Genomic DNA, 17299 nt, shown 5'->3' on the forward strand with positions numbered 1-17299 from the left:
AACTTAATTAGGCTCTGGTAGACACTGCTCAAAATGTGATGGTCTGGAAGGAATTTGCTTTGGAAGCTTCCTGCTGCAAGAGTTATTCTGATCTAGGAAGGATGCTTCCGAAACTTCAGCATGTAACTCCCTCTCTGTTGCTAAATAATGGAGAAATAGAAATATGAAGCTGTTTTCTTCACATTGCTTTGTTTTCCATAATCTGGATTGGGCATTTTGGAATACCTTATCTTTGTTTGATTTATTACTGGAATATTAATGGTTTAACATATTCCCTATCTTCTCATGTATTCAAATCTAATTGCATTGGTTGCAGTTATACTGAACTAGTTTTCATCTAGTGCTGATATTATATGACATTAAGAGTCACGTTCAGTAAAGTGGCTGGCATTATCTAGTACCCTAATTTCAAAGCAGATGAACTGCAAGCACGTTAGCCAGTGTTTAGTCATAATCATGGCTGGAGAGTGGTTGAGTGGGAGGTTCGTGTGCAGGAAAAGTTGATTTTTGGCTTTAACGTTCGCTAAATTTTTAGCTTTTCCTACTTTGTTTTGTCACATTGTGTGCCTTGAAATAGATAGTTGCCTGCTTGGTGGTGAAAGGGTGATTGATATTCTGTGGCGGCCAAGTGATACATTAACCGGGCACTGTTATAATCAAGAAGAGAGTTATTTCAGTATCGATTTTGGCATCTTCAGATTTTATGGGACGTCACTTGGGGGATTGATAGGCGTTTGGATCTTGTTTGATTTTTGTATTCATGTGATTTTGACTCTCATCACTAGTTTAGAGCTTGAGGTTCAGTTGGTATTGCACAGCCTACCAACCTCTAGGTTGCGGGTTCTGAGTCTGAAGATGGGCACTTTGGCATCAGTACCCAACCCATTGCTCAAATATACCAATTAATAGGTATTATCCAGGTGTACTGGCTGTGGAAAATAGGAAAATAAAACTCTTCCTTTTAGAGGTGATTATGTGCATCTTAGGTGATATGATTGTTGGATTGGGCCTTCTTTTGTGTATATAGACATGTATTTAATCATTTCTTATGATGACACTTTTGATTTGTTTTAACCTTTTAATTTATTTCCGCTACGTAACGGCCGTTCTTATCGTATTGGTCGATATATAACGGAATTCTGGAACTCTGATACATTTGTTTATCTATGTATCGGTTGATATTGTTGGTATCCGACCAAAAATGGCCGTATCACCGAGACCAATATTGATCCCGATACTGCAATATAGAATCCTGATGTGACCCTAATCACACGTCTTATAATTTTGATAGGCTGCTCTACATTTGTATGGCATTAAACAACTTGCAGTCCTTGAGGAAATGACTGGTTTGAGTCGTCGCAAAATTTGACTTTCATCTGCTTTAGAGTAGGAACAATGAATACTGCTAGCCAATCTTGTTTCTGGAACTTCTTTACATGGAACATAGTGGATAAGATGTCCTTTGCCAATATTTGGTCCTGTTGGAATCTCTTATTCTAGACTCTGCATATTTTGTTTTCCTCTGTTATTTGTTGGTTTGCACTGGATATTGAGGCAACTAATACTAAGGCAACTTTATTATTAAAGCAACTTGAATGATGAGGTACAGAGAGAATTGTTAGATTCACTTGATTACGGTTTTACCATGCAGTCTGGTAGCTTTAAGATGCTAGTATCTCTTTCTTCAAAATAGATTGTGTCGGATCTTGTAGTTCGTCGGGTTATATTGGCGTAACCACAAATTTTGATATTTACATTTTTATATTAAATGCGACTCCTTGCAAAATATGGCACATAAAGACTGATTGGAAATACAGATAAATTTCAGATGACGTTCTAAAAAGGTGAGATGGAAGTTGTATTTTGGTGGATAGTTCACATTTCACATGATTGCTTTAATTAGTACCAACAAAATTCTTTTTCGTGTGAGATTGTTCATCACGACATCTCAGTTTTCTTGCATAAGGAAAGATGCTAGCATATTCTTAATTTTTTATTTCATGTCTATGTGACACATTGTCACATTTTGCTGGTTGGATTTTAAATAGTGACCAGGCTAGTTGATAGGTAGCCTTGGATCTTCTAACTAATGTGATGAATTTCGTGCATCCAATTTTTTCATTTGTCAATTTTATGTCTTTTGCATAAGAGCTCAATATTTTGAAAGAATGATAATGATTATCTAACAATTCAAGTACTCTTGATATAGTTGAAGCGCAATCAAAATAGGGTTTTTGGGGATGGAATTTGTGGGGCACCAAGATATAGGATTTATCATTTTTCTAATATTTTTCTTGGCTCGAGTGTGAGAGATTACTTTTGATTTACGAGAAGTACAAGAAGAATTAGTAGCAGGTTATCAAACTGAATATTCGGTTATCAATCTTCCTTTTAATATTTGCGAAATCTTTTTTGGTGATTCAAATCTTTTAGGATTTGAACTTGTTTTATTATTTTTAATATTGGAGTGGATTCTGCAAGAAGTTGAAGACCTTTTGCAAGTAATGGATCGATAGAAGACAAATAGCATTACTAAGATGTAGGTTGTCATCAGTTCATAATTGATAGAAGAGCAATAAAAAAAAAAAATTTAATGTGGCATTATGTGATACACCGAAATAGGCGGCAACAATATTATAGCAATAAAGGAATGAATATACTTGTCGTTATTGCAATAAGAATACAGTGAAAATCGAGAAGTTAATGGCATAGTGACAGGATATAATAAAAAATTTATTATGAAGGGCTGTTTATGCGTACATAAATATGTAGTTATTGGCTCATACAGGCTTTCACACATGAACAAATGACAATATAAAGTTGTTTCTTTGTTAACGGGACAAACACATAAAAAAATATGTTAAATCCAATTAGGCAAGGGCATTAATGCTGTGCATGAAGTGCGACAATTCCTTTGAGCTGGATTGTCTGATACATTAGGAAAGCTGGGATACGGATTCAGTATGCCATGGATGATACTTATCATTATCGCTTTGTTGGACATGATAGGACACAATTTAGACACACAAGTCCGCTTATAGGCACATCTTAGGACACATACGGAGAATGCATGTTATGTATTTGGATGTTTTTAATGGCATTGTGAGCATAGTTGTGTTAATTTGTTGATAAAGGTTAGTTGGTTGCTCTGGAGTGTTAAATACCAAGAAGCACGAACAAATTAAAGGTGACATATCCGTGCCTGATACTCTTTTCTCCATGTCCAGAATTAGAAAATAAAAAAGCTCAATTCGTACATGCATTCGACACTCTAGTTGCAATGTGTTTGGCACTCTTTTGGTGTTTATGAAAAGGAAACAAATATGTAGTCGTCACTTCTTAAACACTCACTAACATGTGTTTATCAAAAAATTTACAATTTGAGCAATGAGTATGACATATGAGGTTGAAAAAATAATAGTTTGTTCTAGTAATTCTATATAAATTCACTTCAAATTTGTAGTGAGTATTTTTTTTTTCTTAAAAGAAAGGATTCATAGCCATGCCATTGGCCTTTTTGTGAGGATGTCTCAAGGCCCATGTCAATCGAGATTCTTCGTATTTGTTGTATCTTATTGCAATTTTTATTTTTTTGTATTATATGCACAATTGCACACAACAATATATTTGGATATTTGTAGAAGTGAATATATCCCTAACATTTTTGTCCTACTTTTTATAGCAAAATAATGTGTTCGTTTGTCAGTTTCATATTCGTGTCTGGTGTCTGTGTCAATGCTTCTTCGGTTGAATAGTATGTAAATTGCACACCTCAAGTTATTTTTCAAATATTGCATCTATTGGTCGCTTGCAATGAACATCAGTGGATGCAACAATAGATGCATCACACGACGCTAGTTAGCTTTTTCCATCCAGTAATCTACTCAAGGGAGGGACTCGTGGGACAAAGCCAAAGGCAAGCTATAATAAAATTCTAAGGGGAGGGTAAGACAACTATAAAGGGGATATTCAAAGCTGCAACAACTATAGAGGTATTAAGTTGATGAGTCATAAGATGAAGTTGTGGAAAAGAGTTATGGAGTATTGCTTGAGGATGTTGACTACGGTGTCAGAGAAACAGTTTGGGTTCATGCCTGGGAGATCAACCCTTGAAGCTATCTATCTATTAAGGAGATTGATAGAAAAACACAGAGCAAAGAAGAAGGATCTCCATATGGTTTTCATAGACTTAGAAAAGGCTTACGATTCATATGGTGGATGGAGCGAAAGGGAGTGACCAAAGGGTTTATCGATGTGATTAGGGACATGTATCAAGGTGCCGTCACTACCATTAGATTACGAGTAGAGGAAACGAGTGAATTTCAAATCACAGTAGGATTGCATCAAGGGTTAGCCTTGAGCTCGTACCTCTTTGCCTTAGTTATGGATGAATTGACTAGACAGTTTTAGGAGGATATCCCATGGTGTATGTTGTTTGTGATGATATTGTCCTTGTAGATGGAACCGCTAGAGTGTTAATACGATATTAGAAATTCGGAGAGAAATATTAGAGTCAAAGGATTTCAGATAAGTAAGAGTAAAATTGAGTATATGGTATCTAAGTTTAGTGGTACCAGTAGTGCGCATGAAGAAAGAGTGATGATCCAATACTAGGAGATACCAAAGAGTGACCATTTTAGGTATTTAGGCTCAATTATTAGTAAAGATGGAGAGATTGCCGATGATGTGACCCATAGGATCCAAGTGGGGTGGCTCAAGTGGAGGAGCGCTATTGGTGTACTATGTGACAAGAGGGTACTCACAAAATTGAAGGAAAAATTCTATTGAATTGCCATAAGACCAGTGATGTTTTATGGGACAGAATGTTGGCCTATTAAGAAACAAAGGTAAGCAAGATGAGTGTAGTGGAAAGAGTTTGTGGGCCATGATTCCGATTTGTTTAATGTGGGTCTTATGGCGTGAGAGAAATTCAAGAGTTTTTGAAGGGGTGGAAAAACCTTTGTCTGGGATAAAATCTTTTTTGGTGAATAGCTTGTACAGTAGGGACAAGGGAGATTGTTTTCCATCCCTTAACCAATTCTTAGATTGGTTTGAGCTTTACTATTCTCTCGGCATTGTATAGGGCCTTTTTGTTATGTGGCCTTCTCTTGTATACGGGTGACATTCCCTTAATGCCGCCTTCTTAATATAACTATTTATTTATCAAAAAAAAAATGGATGAGTGTAGCGGAAATGAGAATATTGAGGTGGATGTGTGATAAGACTAGATGAGACAAGATTAGAAATGAAACGATTCGTGAGATGGTAGGTGTAGCACCTATAAAGGAGAAGTTGAGGGAAAATAGGCCAAGGTGGTTTGGGCATGTCTACCTTAGACCTGAAGATGCAGTAGTTAAGAGAGCAGTTGGTTTAGCTTTGCGTAGCAATGCTGCGGGGAGGGGAAGACCTAAATTGACATTAGATGCTATTATGCACAAAGATATGAGTTTAATGGGTTTGAGTGAACAAGTGGCCCTTGACAGAGTTCAATGGAGAAAAATGATTCATGTAGCCGACCCCGACCCCAATTGATTGGGACATAAGGCTCGGTTTGGTTTGGTTTAGAATATCTCCATTTCTTTTCTTAGGTAACATGGTGTTTCTAATTCTAAGGTTCCATAGAACATTTCATGCATGATTTGTGGAGTTGTACACAACTTTTCAGGAAACTTGAATTACTAAATGTGCTTCTTAATGTCTATCTCCAACTACTTACGGTAGACACATGGAACTTCTATTGTGCTTTGAGAATTTATACACGTTGGATTGCCCAGCACTTGTACGTGATGCATTTAGAACTTTATACTTTTAGAAGTGCCCATGTAACCTAAGCACGGATTAATCTCCATTTCCTGTCTATTGAAGCTACGTATTTTTCTAGATTATGCAAGTTAGAATGATACTTAGATGGTAGTATTGGAAGAATACGCAGCTTGAAGAATTAATCATGGTTGTTGTTTACTTCAATTTAAGTGCATGAAGGGAAAGGAATACAATTTAATTAACACCTAAAGAACAACATTATTTTTTTTTGTTTTTCATAAGTCTTAAGCAGTAGCATCATCACAAGCATGACAATTGCACTTTCAGTGGGAAGTTCCACCTTAGAGCTAATGGTGGCCTAATATTTTCTCTCTGAAGCTTTCTGTTCTGCTTTAATCAGGGCTGCTTGTTGGGTTCTTCAAGAATATGCATGTCAGTCAGCTACTTACATGCTTGTTTCATGCTGTCAGTGAGTTCTCATTATGTTTGTAGCATGCTATCTGTGGAGTTTTATTGATCTAGGACTACACAATTGGGGGAATTATGTTTGCATCTTTATGAGTCTCATCCTTGCAGGCTCTCAAAATTGGAATTTAATCTTATAAACTTACTATAACCAGCGCATGTGAAGGAAGGAACTTTGGTTTCTGATGATTGTATTTGTTGGTTGATAGCATTAGAAGGATATTCAATGAATAAAAATAATAGAATGGTGTGCTTGGCCTGTATTTGTCTTGGACACTCCAAATGGTTCTAGTTTTAGACGATGATTGTCTCAGATTATGCTGGCCATAAAATTCAGTTCTGTGCTTCGTTTACGTGTGATCTTTGCCTGTGTGTTTCTGATCAATATTTGATGCTTTGTTTTGTTTTGCAGATGATACAGAAGGGCTGTTTAAGTTCTGCTTGGTTACAGCTTTCTTCCCACTCTTGGGTAGAAAAGTGTCAGATTGCAGATAGTGCTGAATCTGTTGAAATGCTGCGGGAGGTAAATGGCCAACTCTGGATACTTATTGGACTAGCTATTCTCTTAAAATAGATGGAGCATTTGGATTTATTTGAATCTGATATTCCCCTGTTTTCATTTATTATTCTAAACAACCAATCAGTAGTTACCATTCAAGTTCTTTTTTTTTGTTTTTGGTTTGCAATTATGCTCCCCATTTGCAAGTTTTATGCATCCATGTCCGCAGAGCTGGTGCATTTTGGTTTATGTCTGTTAGTATGCATTTTGAACATTTATTTTACAAATAGAAAAGGATGAAGTTACTCTTCAAAAAAAGATTTCTTTTTCATGCAAGCATTTGCTCTCTTTGTGCTTCTAACATCACTCTTGCTTAAGCGTCACAATTACGGTTCTACAACTTTGTTTAGTTCATTCCACTATGGGAGCAGCTTTATGTGACCTATGTAGCACGGACACGGACACGGACACGGACACGGACACGGACACGGGACACGGCAATTCTTAAAAAAATGGGGATACAGACACGGCGGTAGACATACCACGAATATAAATAAATAAATATATAGATACACGGGGCGGTTCAAGGGACACCCAAAACAATACCTAAAAAAACACCCCAAATCTCAATCTCATAGTTCCCGATCAAATTTTTATGATCTGAACCGTTCAATGTGTGCAGAATGTGATTTTAAGGGTGCCCGCGAGAAATTAACAAAAAAAATGACCGAAAAAGGCTTGATTTGAGCAGTTTTTATTTAAACCGTTTCATAAAAAACTGTTCAGATAAAGCCCTTCCCGGTCATTTTTTTTGCTGATTTCTCGCGGGTACATTTAAAATCACGTTGTGATCACATTGAGCGGCTTGGATCATCAAAATTTGATCGGGAACTATGAGGTGTTTTTTAGGTGTTTTTTTGGGTGTCCCCGGAACCGCCCCGATAAATACATGTATACATATATTTTTTCTTTTCTTCCACTGTTGATGAAGACATGTCCTATATGAAGGTATAAGATTACCATGGTTCAAATAAAGGCATAATTACCGTTTAACCCAAATATTTTTGAATAATTTCATATTAACCCCTCAAAATTAAAAATATATATTACATTTTGACCCCCAGCCGTGTCCCGGCGTGTCCCCTATCAAAAAATAATAAAAATTATTGGACACGCCATGTGGCGTGTCCAATACGTATTTGGGCGTGTCCCCGTGTCCAATACGTGGACACGGCGCCCTTTTGAAGTGTCGGTGCTACATAGTATGTGACCACCACCGCCATTGTGAACATTACCCCATGGCTGTCTCGTGATTTCCACTGCTGTGGCTATTGGCGCACCACTCCCATGGATGTTTATTTAGTAGTTACCACTTACCAGGCAAACTAAAAGAAGTTAACGAGAAATCTTGATGCATTAGGTTTAGGTCTTGCCAAAAGCAGCCAAATTGGACCGATTCTTCGGGTTTGACAGCGAACTGTTGGCTCCTCCTTTACAGTAGGAACTTTTTGAGGGTTAATGAATACACCCAATTTTTTCTTGGGTCTGCTGTATTAATGTGTGATCATACATTGGAAATATGGAATGAAGGAAGGGGGTGGGGAAAAAGGAGAAGCTTCCTTGTCATCACGTTATACTGTTTGGTCAGCTTAGCTTGCAACATGTAAAGCATGGACTGGATGTTTCTCTTCTGGTATTGCTTGAACATTCTTACTATTTTCTGGTGATCTGTCTGTCTATTGTGATGGCTTAGCTCTAGGGACTTGAGCGTTGTTCCTAATTGGCTTGTACTTCTCTTGAGGGACATTTCTGTATGTCGCTTGATTCTGTCTTTGTCCTGGACTCTCAAGATGTCGGTTATTGGTCTAGATTAACTAGATTTGAGTGTCTATCCTTTCTTCGGATTGTGTTTCAATTGTCCTTGTGGGTTGCATATTGATCTCATTGCAATATGTAAAATTGGTAGCAAATCTTCTTTGGTAATGACTTTCTTCCCTATGAAAACATAAGGTTATATAGAATTCTAGTAAACGTAATCCCTTCTTTGTCCTCTAATTTCCATCCAACCAAATAACTTGGATAACTCTCATTCCTTATGGGATGCTTCTTCCATTGTTCCTTTTCAATCAAACATAGCATAACATATGCTATTCTCACAATAGTTTATTTGACATATTTGTTTTAGATTATTGTCCTGTAGAAATTGTTTTTGCTGAAAATCAGAAAGGCATGGAAGTTGGCTTATGCTTCTGTTTGTACCCATTTTTGGCACCAAGCATTGGAGGTATTAATTAAATTGGGCTGATAGTTATGAGTTTCTCGGACTAAAAATTAATGGGCCGCATTTATTTTGTGATTTGGAGCAAGGCTCAATTAATAAAAATCCAAATGGAGCGAAATGCACCGGATAATCTTCCTTTATGATGATTTGTTCGGAGATGTGCACATTTGGAAGTACTGGAGATTGGCTTGGGCATGTGTTGCTACAAAGAAGGAAGTGGCCCACTAGCAGTTGAGATATCCTTCTAGAAGTGGAGACAGTTATGGATGCTTGGTGGGTTAGTTTAACTGAAAAAGAAAATGGCAAGCACATTTTCATAATCTGGACTCCATGTTCAGTTGGTTTTCAAACAACTGCCTACCCATTCTAGTAGTGGTAGATAAGGGCCTGTTTTTATGGGATTTAGTGGGACAGATGGTAACAAGAACAGGTCCATTAACCGCCTCATGAGCCGTGAAACTGCCACGGGTCTATAAATTGGAGTTTCAAAGGATTATTTGGGGTTCCAACACCACATAAGCTCAGCGCTTCCAGTTTTCTTAAAATTGGAGTTTCAAAGGATTATTTGGGGTTCCAACACCACATAAGCTTAGTGCTTCCAATTATCTTTCAATTATCCTTTACATTTCCAGCAACTTTACTTTTCCAAGTACCCTGTACTTGATTTATCCGTACCATTTACTTTTCCTTGTAACCAATTCCACTTCATTAAGCCGTTCAATGGAGTAATTTTATTTCACTCTTGTTTTCTTCCTCACGCGATTGGGAAATATTGAAGTCCACTTCGTTGTGGCAAACCACAAACCTTTTGTGATCTCGCCCTTGGATCACAGGCATTCGCTCTTTTTAGAAGTTAGATAAAGGCACTCAGTCTTTCAACATTGGACATGACAAGTCCTAGCATTTCTGCACTTCCGCTAACGCCTTTTAATTTTTCACCCACGCCTACATGGCGGAAAAGTGGGAAAAAACAGTTTCTCACAATATTTAGGTAAGTACAGTGAATGGTCTTGACTCTTAATGGAAGAACAACAAACATCAATCAGGTTACTGAAAAAATGGTAGCCCTGAATAAGTTTATATGGTACCATCATCTAGCTGGTTCCTCGTATTTTCAGTCAGCAATATTTTTTTGCTGTTGAGTAGAGTGTATAATTGTACCTATGGAGTCTGTTCTAGTGGAGAATAAAACAACAATACTGAGGAACTGCCTGATTATTCGCATCCCTTGTCGTCTTTGTTTTATTTTGAGGTCGTTGAATTAAGCTTCTTGAATGCAATCCCCAGGTCAAAATTTCATTTTGGTCTGTTTTGATTACCATCAAAACGTAAAGTTAAGGAAACAAAACATTTCGAAAATGGTTTACGTGTTTGATGAAGCGAAAAACAAATCCTAAAGTAGATGGGAATGTCTGGTAACATAGATTGAAGTATATTTCTAAACCTTCACAAAATTACAAGTTACAACTATAATAAATTCAAACAATTGTTACCATAGGTTACTATGTCATTTATAATACATATTAACAGGAATGATATCTCCGATCAAAAAAAAAAAACAGGAATGATATCACATAAACATATGTAAATTCCTAAATATGAGTAGGAATATTTTTTTTGTTTGAATATGTTGTCTTTTGATGTGGTGCATTTTGTTATGTTTAAGCTGATGGATGTAAGAACTAGTGTACTGTTGGGCAATTTTGTTTGCTTACTATTTACAAATAATTGGAAACTTGGGTTATATATTTTTAAGTTACAAGAGTTATAAAACTTGTTTGGCTCAAATGTTTTAAGTTACAAGACATTTAGGCTCTTTCGGAGGAAGCAGATGGAAGTTTTCTTCTTTGACTCAATCATATGCAGTTAATTTTGTGTGAATTATGGTCGCGCACGAGATATGAACAATCTATGTGCAAGATTGGGGTAAGAATGAACGGATTGGTTCGTATATGGGGCCATCAGTCTTTCCAGTTCTTTTATACTCTTAATATTTGAGAGCTCCTTATTAAGGTTCTCATTTGAATTGTCAATGCAATTTGTTGTCTCCAAATTATGACAGTTTGTCTTAGAACCTTCTAAGTAATTTATGGGAATTAAAATAGGTTGACTATTAATGGGGCATTTTTTCCTTTTTACTGAGCTAGACGTAGGTTCAAATGTTATGAGTAAGTACTTGCATTTGCAATTATAAATTGAACCTCTATCACTTTGTAATTGGCGGTTTTTGTTCTAGTACTGGCTGATACGAATTCCTTTTGGATTCAGGAATTAGTTGGTTCCATACTGTGGGATGAAGTCAACTTACTCTCAGATGTAACAATGCAGCCTGAGCTGGTTTCTGAGTGGAAGAACTGGAAACAGGAAGTTATGAAATGTTTTTCAACATCCCATCCCTTACCTAGTGGCGGAGACATGGGCCAACAGACTAATGGTAGTAGTCCTTTGGGCACAGGGCTTCCGATAAGCAGAAAGAGACCCAAGCTGGAAGTTCGTCGTGCTGATTCACATTCGTCCCAGGTTGATACCCAGGGTTCACATCAAGCTATCACTATGGACATTGACACTTGCTTTTTTGATGCTCAGGGAATAGGAGATACCAGTACACAAGAAGCACTGATTAAAGACTCCCCTAGAAAGATGGCTGATACATGGGGTGAGATTGTAGTGGAAGCCGAAAATTCTGAGGTCATTCAGACTAGAGATGTCGAAATAACGCCTGGGAATGGAGAGGTGTTTAAGAATCGCCAGTGTGCTGCTTTTATTGAAGCCAAGGGAAGGCAGTGTGTAAGGTGGGCAAACGAAGGTGATGTCTACTGTTGCGTGCATTTGGCCTCTCGTTTTGCTGGCAGTGCTGCAAAAGTAGAGGCTACTCCTCCTGTTGATGCACCAATGTGCGAAGGTACAACCACTCATGGTACCAAGTGTAAGCATCGGTCTCAATATGGTTCTTCTTTCTGCAAGAAACATGGACCCCGCGATGCAATGACCTTCACTTTGCCTGATAATAAGCTCAAGAGAAAGCATGATGAGCTTATGAGCAGGCTAGGGACCACGAATTGCACGGACATTGTTTTAGTGGGAGAAGTTGAAGCACCCCTCCAAGTGGATCCAATCTCAGTTATTGGTAGAGAGAGTTCTAATGAAAGGAGCTTGATTGCCTATGAAGGTGCTGAGGTACCGCATTGCATAGTTTCATGTACCCATGACGGCAGCAATCCTTGTCTAGAAATACCAAAGAAGCATTCTCTATATTGTGAAAATCACTTGCCTAGCTGGCTTAAACGTGCTAGGAACGGGAAGAGCAGGATAATTTCAAAGGAAGTGTTTTTGGATCTTTTGAAGGATTGCTACTCTCGGGAGAAAAAACTACATTTACATCAAGCATGTGAGGTGTTTTACAGGCTCTTCAAAAGTATCCTGTCCCTAAGAAACCCAGTTCCCAAGGAAATCCAATTTCAGTGGGCCATGTCCGAAGCTTCTAAGGATTTTAGTGTTGGGGATTTCTTGAAGAAGTTGGTTTGCAGTGAAATAGAGAGACTGAGGAGGCTTTGGGGCTTTGATGCTGAAAAAAATAATACAGAAGTTTCCTCATGTGTCAAACAATCAGTTCTAGTTCCAGTGGCTACAGATACTGGGCACCAAGTACCAAATACTATCAAGTGCAAAATGTGCTCAAAATTTTTTTCAGATGACCAAGCACTTGGTGCACACTGGATGGATAATCATAAAAAGGAAGCCCGGTGGCTGTTTAGAGGTTATGTTTGTGCCATTTGCCTAGATTCTTTCACTAATAAGAAGGTTTTGGAAACACATGTGCAGGAGAGACACCATGTGGAATTCGTTGAACAATGCATGCTTCTACAGTGTATTGCTTGTAGTGCACATTTTGGAAATCCTGAGCAGTTATGGTCGCACGTGATTTCAGTACACCCTTCAAATCTCAAGATGCCAGAAGTTGAACAGACTATCATGTCAGTGGGTGAAGATTCTGTGCAGAAACTTGACCTGGTTAATTTAGCTTCAGTTGATATGAAGAACATTGAGAGTCAAGGTGGTGTTAGGAAGTTCATTTGCAGGTTTTGTGGGTTAAAGTTTGATTTGCTGCCAGACCTGGGCCGTCACCATCAAGCAGCTCATATGGGGCTGAATTCTGTAGTACCACGCCCTTCAAAGAGGGGTATCCATTATTATTCTTATAAGATGAAATCAGGGAGACTGAGCCGACCTAGATTCAGAAAAGGTCTAGGATCCGCAGCATATCGTATTCGGAACAGGGGCAGTTTAAGTATTAAAAAACGAATCCAGGCATCAAATGTTGTTGTCACTGGGGAGATGAAAGTGGGATCTCATTTAACTGAGGCAGGAAGTCTCGGTAGATTGGCAGAATCTCAGTGCTCAGCTGTTGCAAAGATATTGTTTTCTGAAATTCAAAAAACTCAACCACGTCCAAATAACATTGACATTTTATCCATTGCTCGCTCTGCATGTTGCAAGGCCAGTCTCCAAGCCTTGCTGAAGGATAAATTTGAACTGTTACCAGAACATTTGTACCTGAAGGCTGCAAAACTCTGTAGTGAACATAATATTTTGGTTGAATGGCATAGAGAGGGGTATATTTGTCCTAAAGGATGTGAACCAATGACAGATCAACATTTGGTTCCTTCTTTGAGGCCTCTTTCAGAAGATGTTTTGAGGCTGAGATCTGAACTTCAAGCAGATCCTGCGAATCCTGAATGGGAGATGGATGAGTGCCACTGTGTTATTGATTTCCGGCATTTAAAACAGAATTCATTGCCAAAAACCTTCATCTTATGTGATGACTTAAGTTTTGGGTTGGAATCAGTTCCAATAATATGTGTAGTGGATGAAAATCTTTTGGATTCCATACGCATGGTTCCAGATAGTTCTAGTGGCCAAGTTACTGCATACTCTATGCCTTGGGAGAGCTTCAGATATGTCAGGAAACCATTGCTTGATCAATCCCTTTGTCTTGAAGCGGAGGTAATGTTACTCTGCTTATTTAGTCCTTGATTATGTTATCTTGATGCAGCTTATATAGATTTTCACATTTTAACTTGATATGTAAGATTGATGACTGTATTGTACCTTGTTAGCTTGCCCCACGTCGTTAGTTATCTCCTGCAAAACTAGTATATGAGCCTGGGCGGCCTCTTCACTCATTGTCAATTGGTTTTGAGTTGGATGTTTTAACATGGTATCAGAGCTAGGCTTTTGGACAAGACTCTATGTTGTTCATGGTTGGTTTCCCTTTGTCGTTAATGGTTCATCGTTTGTTGTATCGTTTGTTTACCTCACCACGTGCGAGTCAGGGGTCACACGTGCGGGGGATTGTTAGAGCTTGTCCCACATCGTTTGTTATCTCCTGCAAAAGTAGTATATGAGCAGTAGTATATGAGCCTAGCGGCCTCTCCACTCATTGCCAATTGGTTTTGAGTTGGATGCTTTAACATACCTTAATGTCCTTATCGCAACATCTGAAATCAAACCTTATCAATCACCCATTAGAATGTGGGATTGAGTCTTTCTGATGTTAAACTATGAGTTATATTTGGCAAAATTAGATTACTGCAGCTCACTGGAGTAAGAGTGGCCTCTCTTCATCTATATCCGAGTACCATTAAAAGTACGGTGATGTATTGCAATTTCTGGTTACTCTTTCTATGCAGAGTTTGCAGTTGGGGTGTGCTTGCACTCATTCATCATGCTCTCCTGGAATGTGCGATCATGTATACCTTTTTGACAATGACTATGAAGATGCAAAGGATATATATGGCAAACCCATGCGCGGCAGATTTCCATATGATGAGAAGCGGCGGATCATTTTGGAGGTAAAGTGACTTCAAATAATATTCTTCTTTGATTGTTTTACCACAACTACTGTTCTTGTAGATATGCCCCTGCGTGTGCACATATACACTAGTCCCTAGGTTCTTAAAGCAGGACAATATCTGAAAAGCTTTTTGTGCTGTGCAAGAACTCCTAATCTCTTTTGAAAGAGCAGATCTACGACATCCTGTTCGAATTTGGTTTTGTATTATTTTTACAAATGCTATTTTCTTTTTCCCCAGGCAGCCCTAGCATGTATAAAATTATGCATTTACAGGTTTTATCCACCATAGCCGTATAATGAAACTGATCCAGTCTGCTGCCTGTAAATTTTTTTGTCAAAAGCATGTGGTAGAATGATAAAAGCTTCTTCATTCACAAGATCAATAAGCCATGAACTTCCAAATCTTGTTTTGGCAGCTCCATTTCTGCTGTATGACAGGCAACTAGGGCTGTTTAGCCTGCTTTTTCATGCATAGCGATTTGAACTTTCAAGTTGTTATATCATGGATGAACCTGTATCAAACACTTGCATTAAGTTTGTCTCTGCAGGAGGGTTACTTGGTCTATGAATGCAATTACTCATGTGGCTGCAGTAGGTCCTGTCAGAATAGGGTTTTGCAGAATGGCGTACAAATTAAGCTAGAAGTCTTCAAAACTGAGAAAAAGGTATCATTATTCTCTTCACTCTTCTTTTTTTTGTGTGTGTGCGGTAATAACGAGTCCTGCATCGACGTCGTCTCATGTTGTTCGCAGGGTTGGGCAGTTAGGGCCAGAGAAGCAATCCCAAGAGGCACATTTGTTTGCGAGTATGTCGGGGAGGTTATAGATGAAAAGGAAGCAAATAAGCGGCGGAATAGGTTTGGCATTATGTCAGAAGGATGTTTTCGTCTGCTAGTTATCGTACAGTCTTCTTATTTTACTCTTTATTTTCGTCAACCATTTGTGTATTTCAGGTATGGAGGAGAAAGTTGGGGATATTTCTATGACATTGATGCACACAGTAGTGACATGAGCAGATCGATTGGAGGGCAGGTCCCATATATAATTGACGCAATGAACTATGGAAATGTTTCTCGGTATATCAACCACAGGTGAGGGAGTAGTCAGTTTTAGTACCATGGGCATGTGATGTACTTCACTTTGGAGCTCTCTCTAGCTAACATGGCAGCATATTCACGAATCAAAAGAACCACCTGCATCCTGAAATCTAGACGTAGAAGTTAAGGCTGTATTTAAGCCTACTAATTTTCAGACGCTATAAAAGCAATAACCGGAAGGCAGCATACCAAACAATATGAATGCGAGCACTTTTCATGCATGAGCTGCCACTTGTCTTCTGCCTTTGTGAAAAATAAAGGTACAACTTGCGCTATACGCCACCTTCGTAGAGTTTCTTACGAAGAAGCAGATGTCAACTATATGAAACAAATACATACTTGCATTCATTAATGTACCTTTTAGTCCCTTCAAAATTTATTTTTTCCAGAATCACATTTCAAGAGTTCTCACCGTTTCAGTTATGGCTGTTATTTCGGGCCCAGACACATATATCCCAGTTTAAGTATCCGACTATGACTACTCACTACCATGGATGTGTGGTCAGCTTTTGTTCTCTTGTGTACAGTGTACACGATTGGGGCTCCAAACTAAGTAAACTAAAATTGGTTTTGTTGATCTATAGTTATTGAAATCTATGAAGAACACAAAACCCTAAACCTTCTGCGGCAATGACGAACAACTTGTTGACCGTTTCTTTTTGTTCTAATGGATGGACACACAGAGGACATGGTTCCCTGTCCCCTGTTCGGATGTGTTTTCTCTTTCCAGGGACACTTGGACCAGTGTCCAGTGAGATGAAGTAAAAATAGGAATTTCAAAAAGTTTCAAGGGAGAATTAAGAAATTCGGAAAAAAGGGAATCGTTTGAATCCCAAGATAGGAACAGTGTGTGAACTTAGAATTTTATGGATATGTTCCATCATGTGCAGAACTCTCTAAATGATTAGTTACCACAAGTATGTGATGACCTGACATGTACGCTGTTGATTGGATTCCTGATTGTTTTAACTGTGCTCTTTTTCAATGAGAATTGTGTCCTTTTGAGATATTTCTCTTTTAGATGTTTTTTTATTTATTTATTTATTTTATGTGAGACGATAATGTGCTATGCAACATAAACAATTTGGCTGTCTTCCCTACGTGTTGCGTCTTTTTATTGTATGGTTGTGTCGGTGACTCTTCCAGTAGTTTCCAAGTAGTGTACAGTACCCATGCTTCGTGGTGCCCATCCGTCTAATATGCTTGATTGCTGCCATGGTACTTTGTAGAATTTACGTCCCAATTTACTCATCTTGTAGTGCACCAGATGTCTTGTTATTTGTCCCTGCACACAAATAAAATCAGAAATTGAGAAAATGAAATTGTTAACTTCTAATCTGT

The 17299-nt window shown here is 38.2% G+C and overlaps 1 protein-coding gene across 4 annotated transcripts in view; it reads left to right on the forward strand.

The window, feature by feature from the left end:
- LOC131303373 (histone-lysine N-methyltransferase SUVR5) overlaps positions 1-17299 on the forward strand; it is a 29662-nt gene that overhangs the window by 7011 nt on the left and 5352 nt on the right. For all 4 annotated transcript variants that reach the window (XM_058330209.1, XM_058330213.1, XM_058330212.1 and 1 more), the window contains 7 exons: positions 12-122; positions 6641-6751; positions 11277-14012; positions 14699-14860; positions 15411-15527; positions 15615-15718; positions 15815-15952. In XM_058330209.1, coding sequence (XP_058186192.1) covers positions 12-122; positions 6641-6751; positions 11277-14012; positions 14699-14860; positions 15411-15527; positions 15615-15718; positions 15815-15952 — 3479 coding nt within the window. The remainder of the gene's footprint in view (positions 1-11; positions 123-6640; positions 6752-11276; positions 14013-14698; positions 14861-15410; positions 15528-15614; positions 15719-15814; positions 15953-17299) is intronic.

Source organism: Rhododendron vialii, chromosome 10a, assembly GCF_030253575.1.
Source record: "Rhododendron vialii isolate Sample 1 chromosome 10a, ASM3025357v1".
NCBI lineage: Eukaryota > Viridiplantae > Streptophyta > Magnoliopsida > Ericales > Ericaceae > Rhododendron > Rhododendron vialii.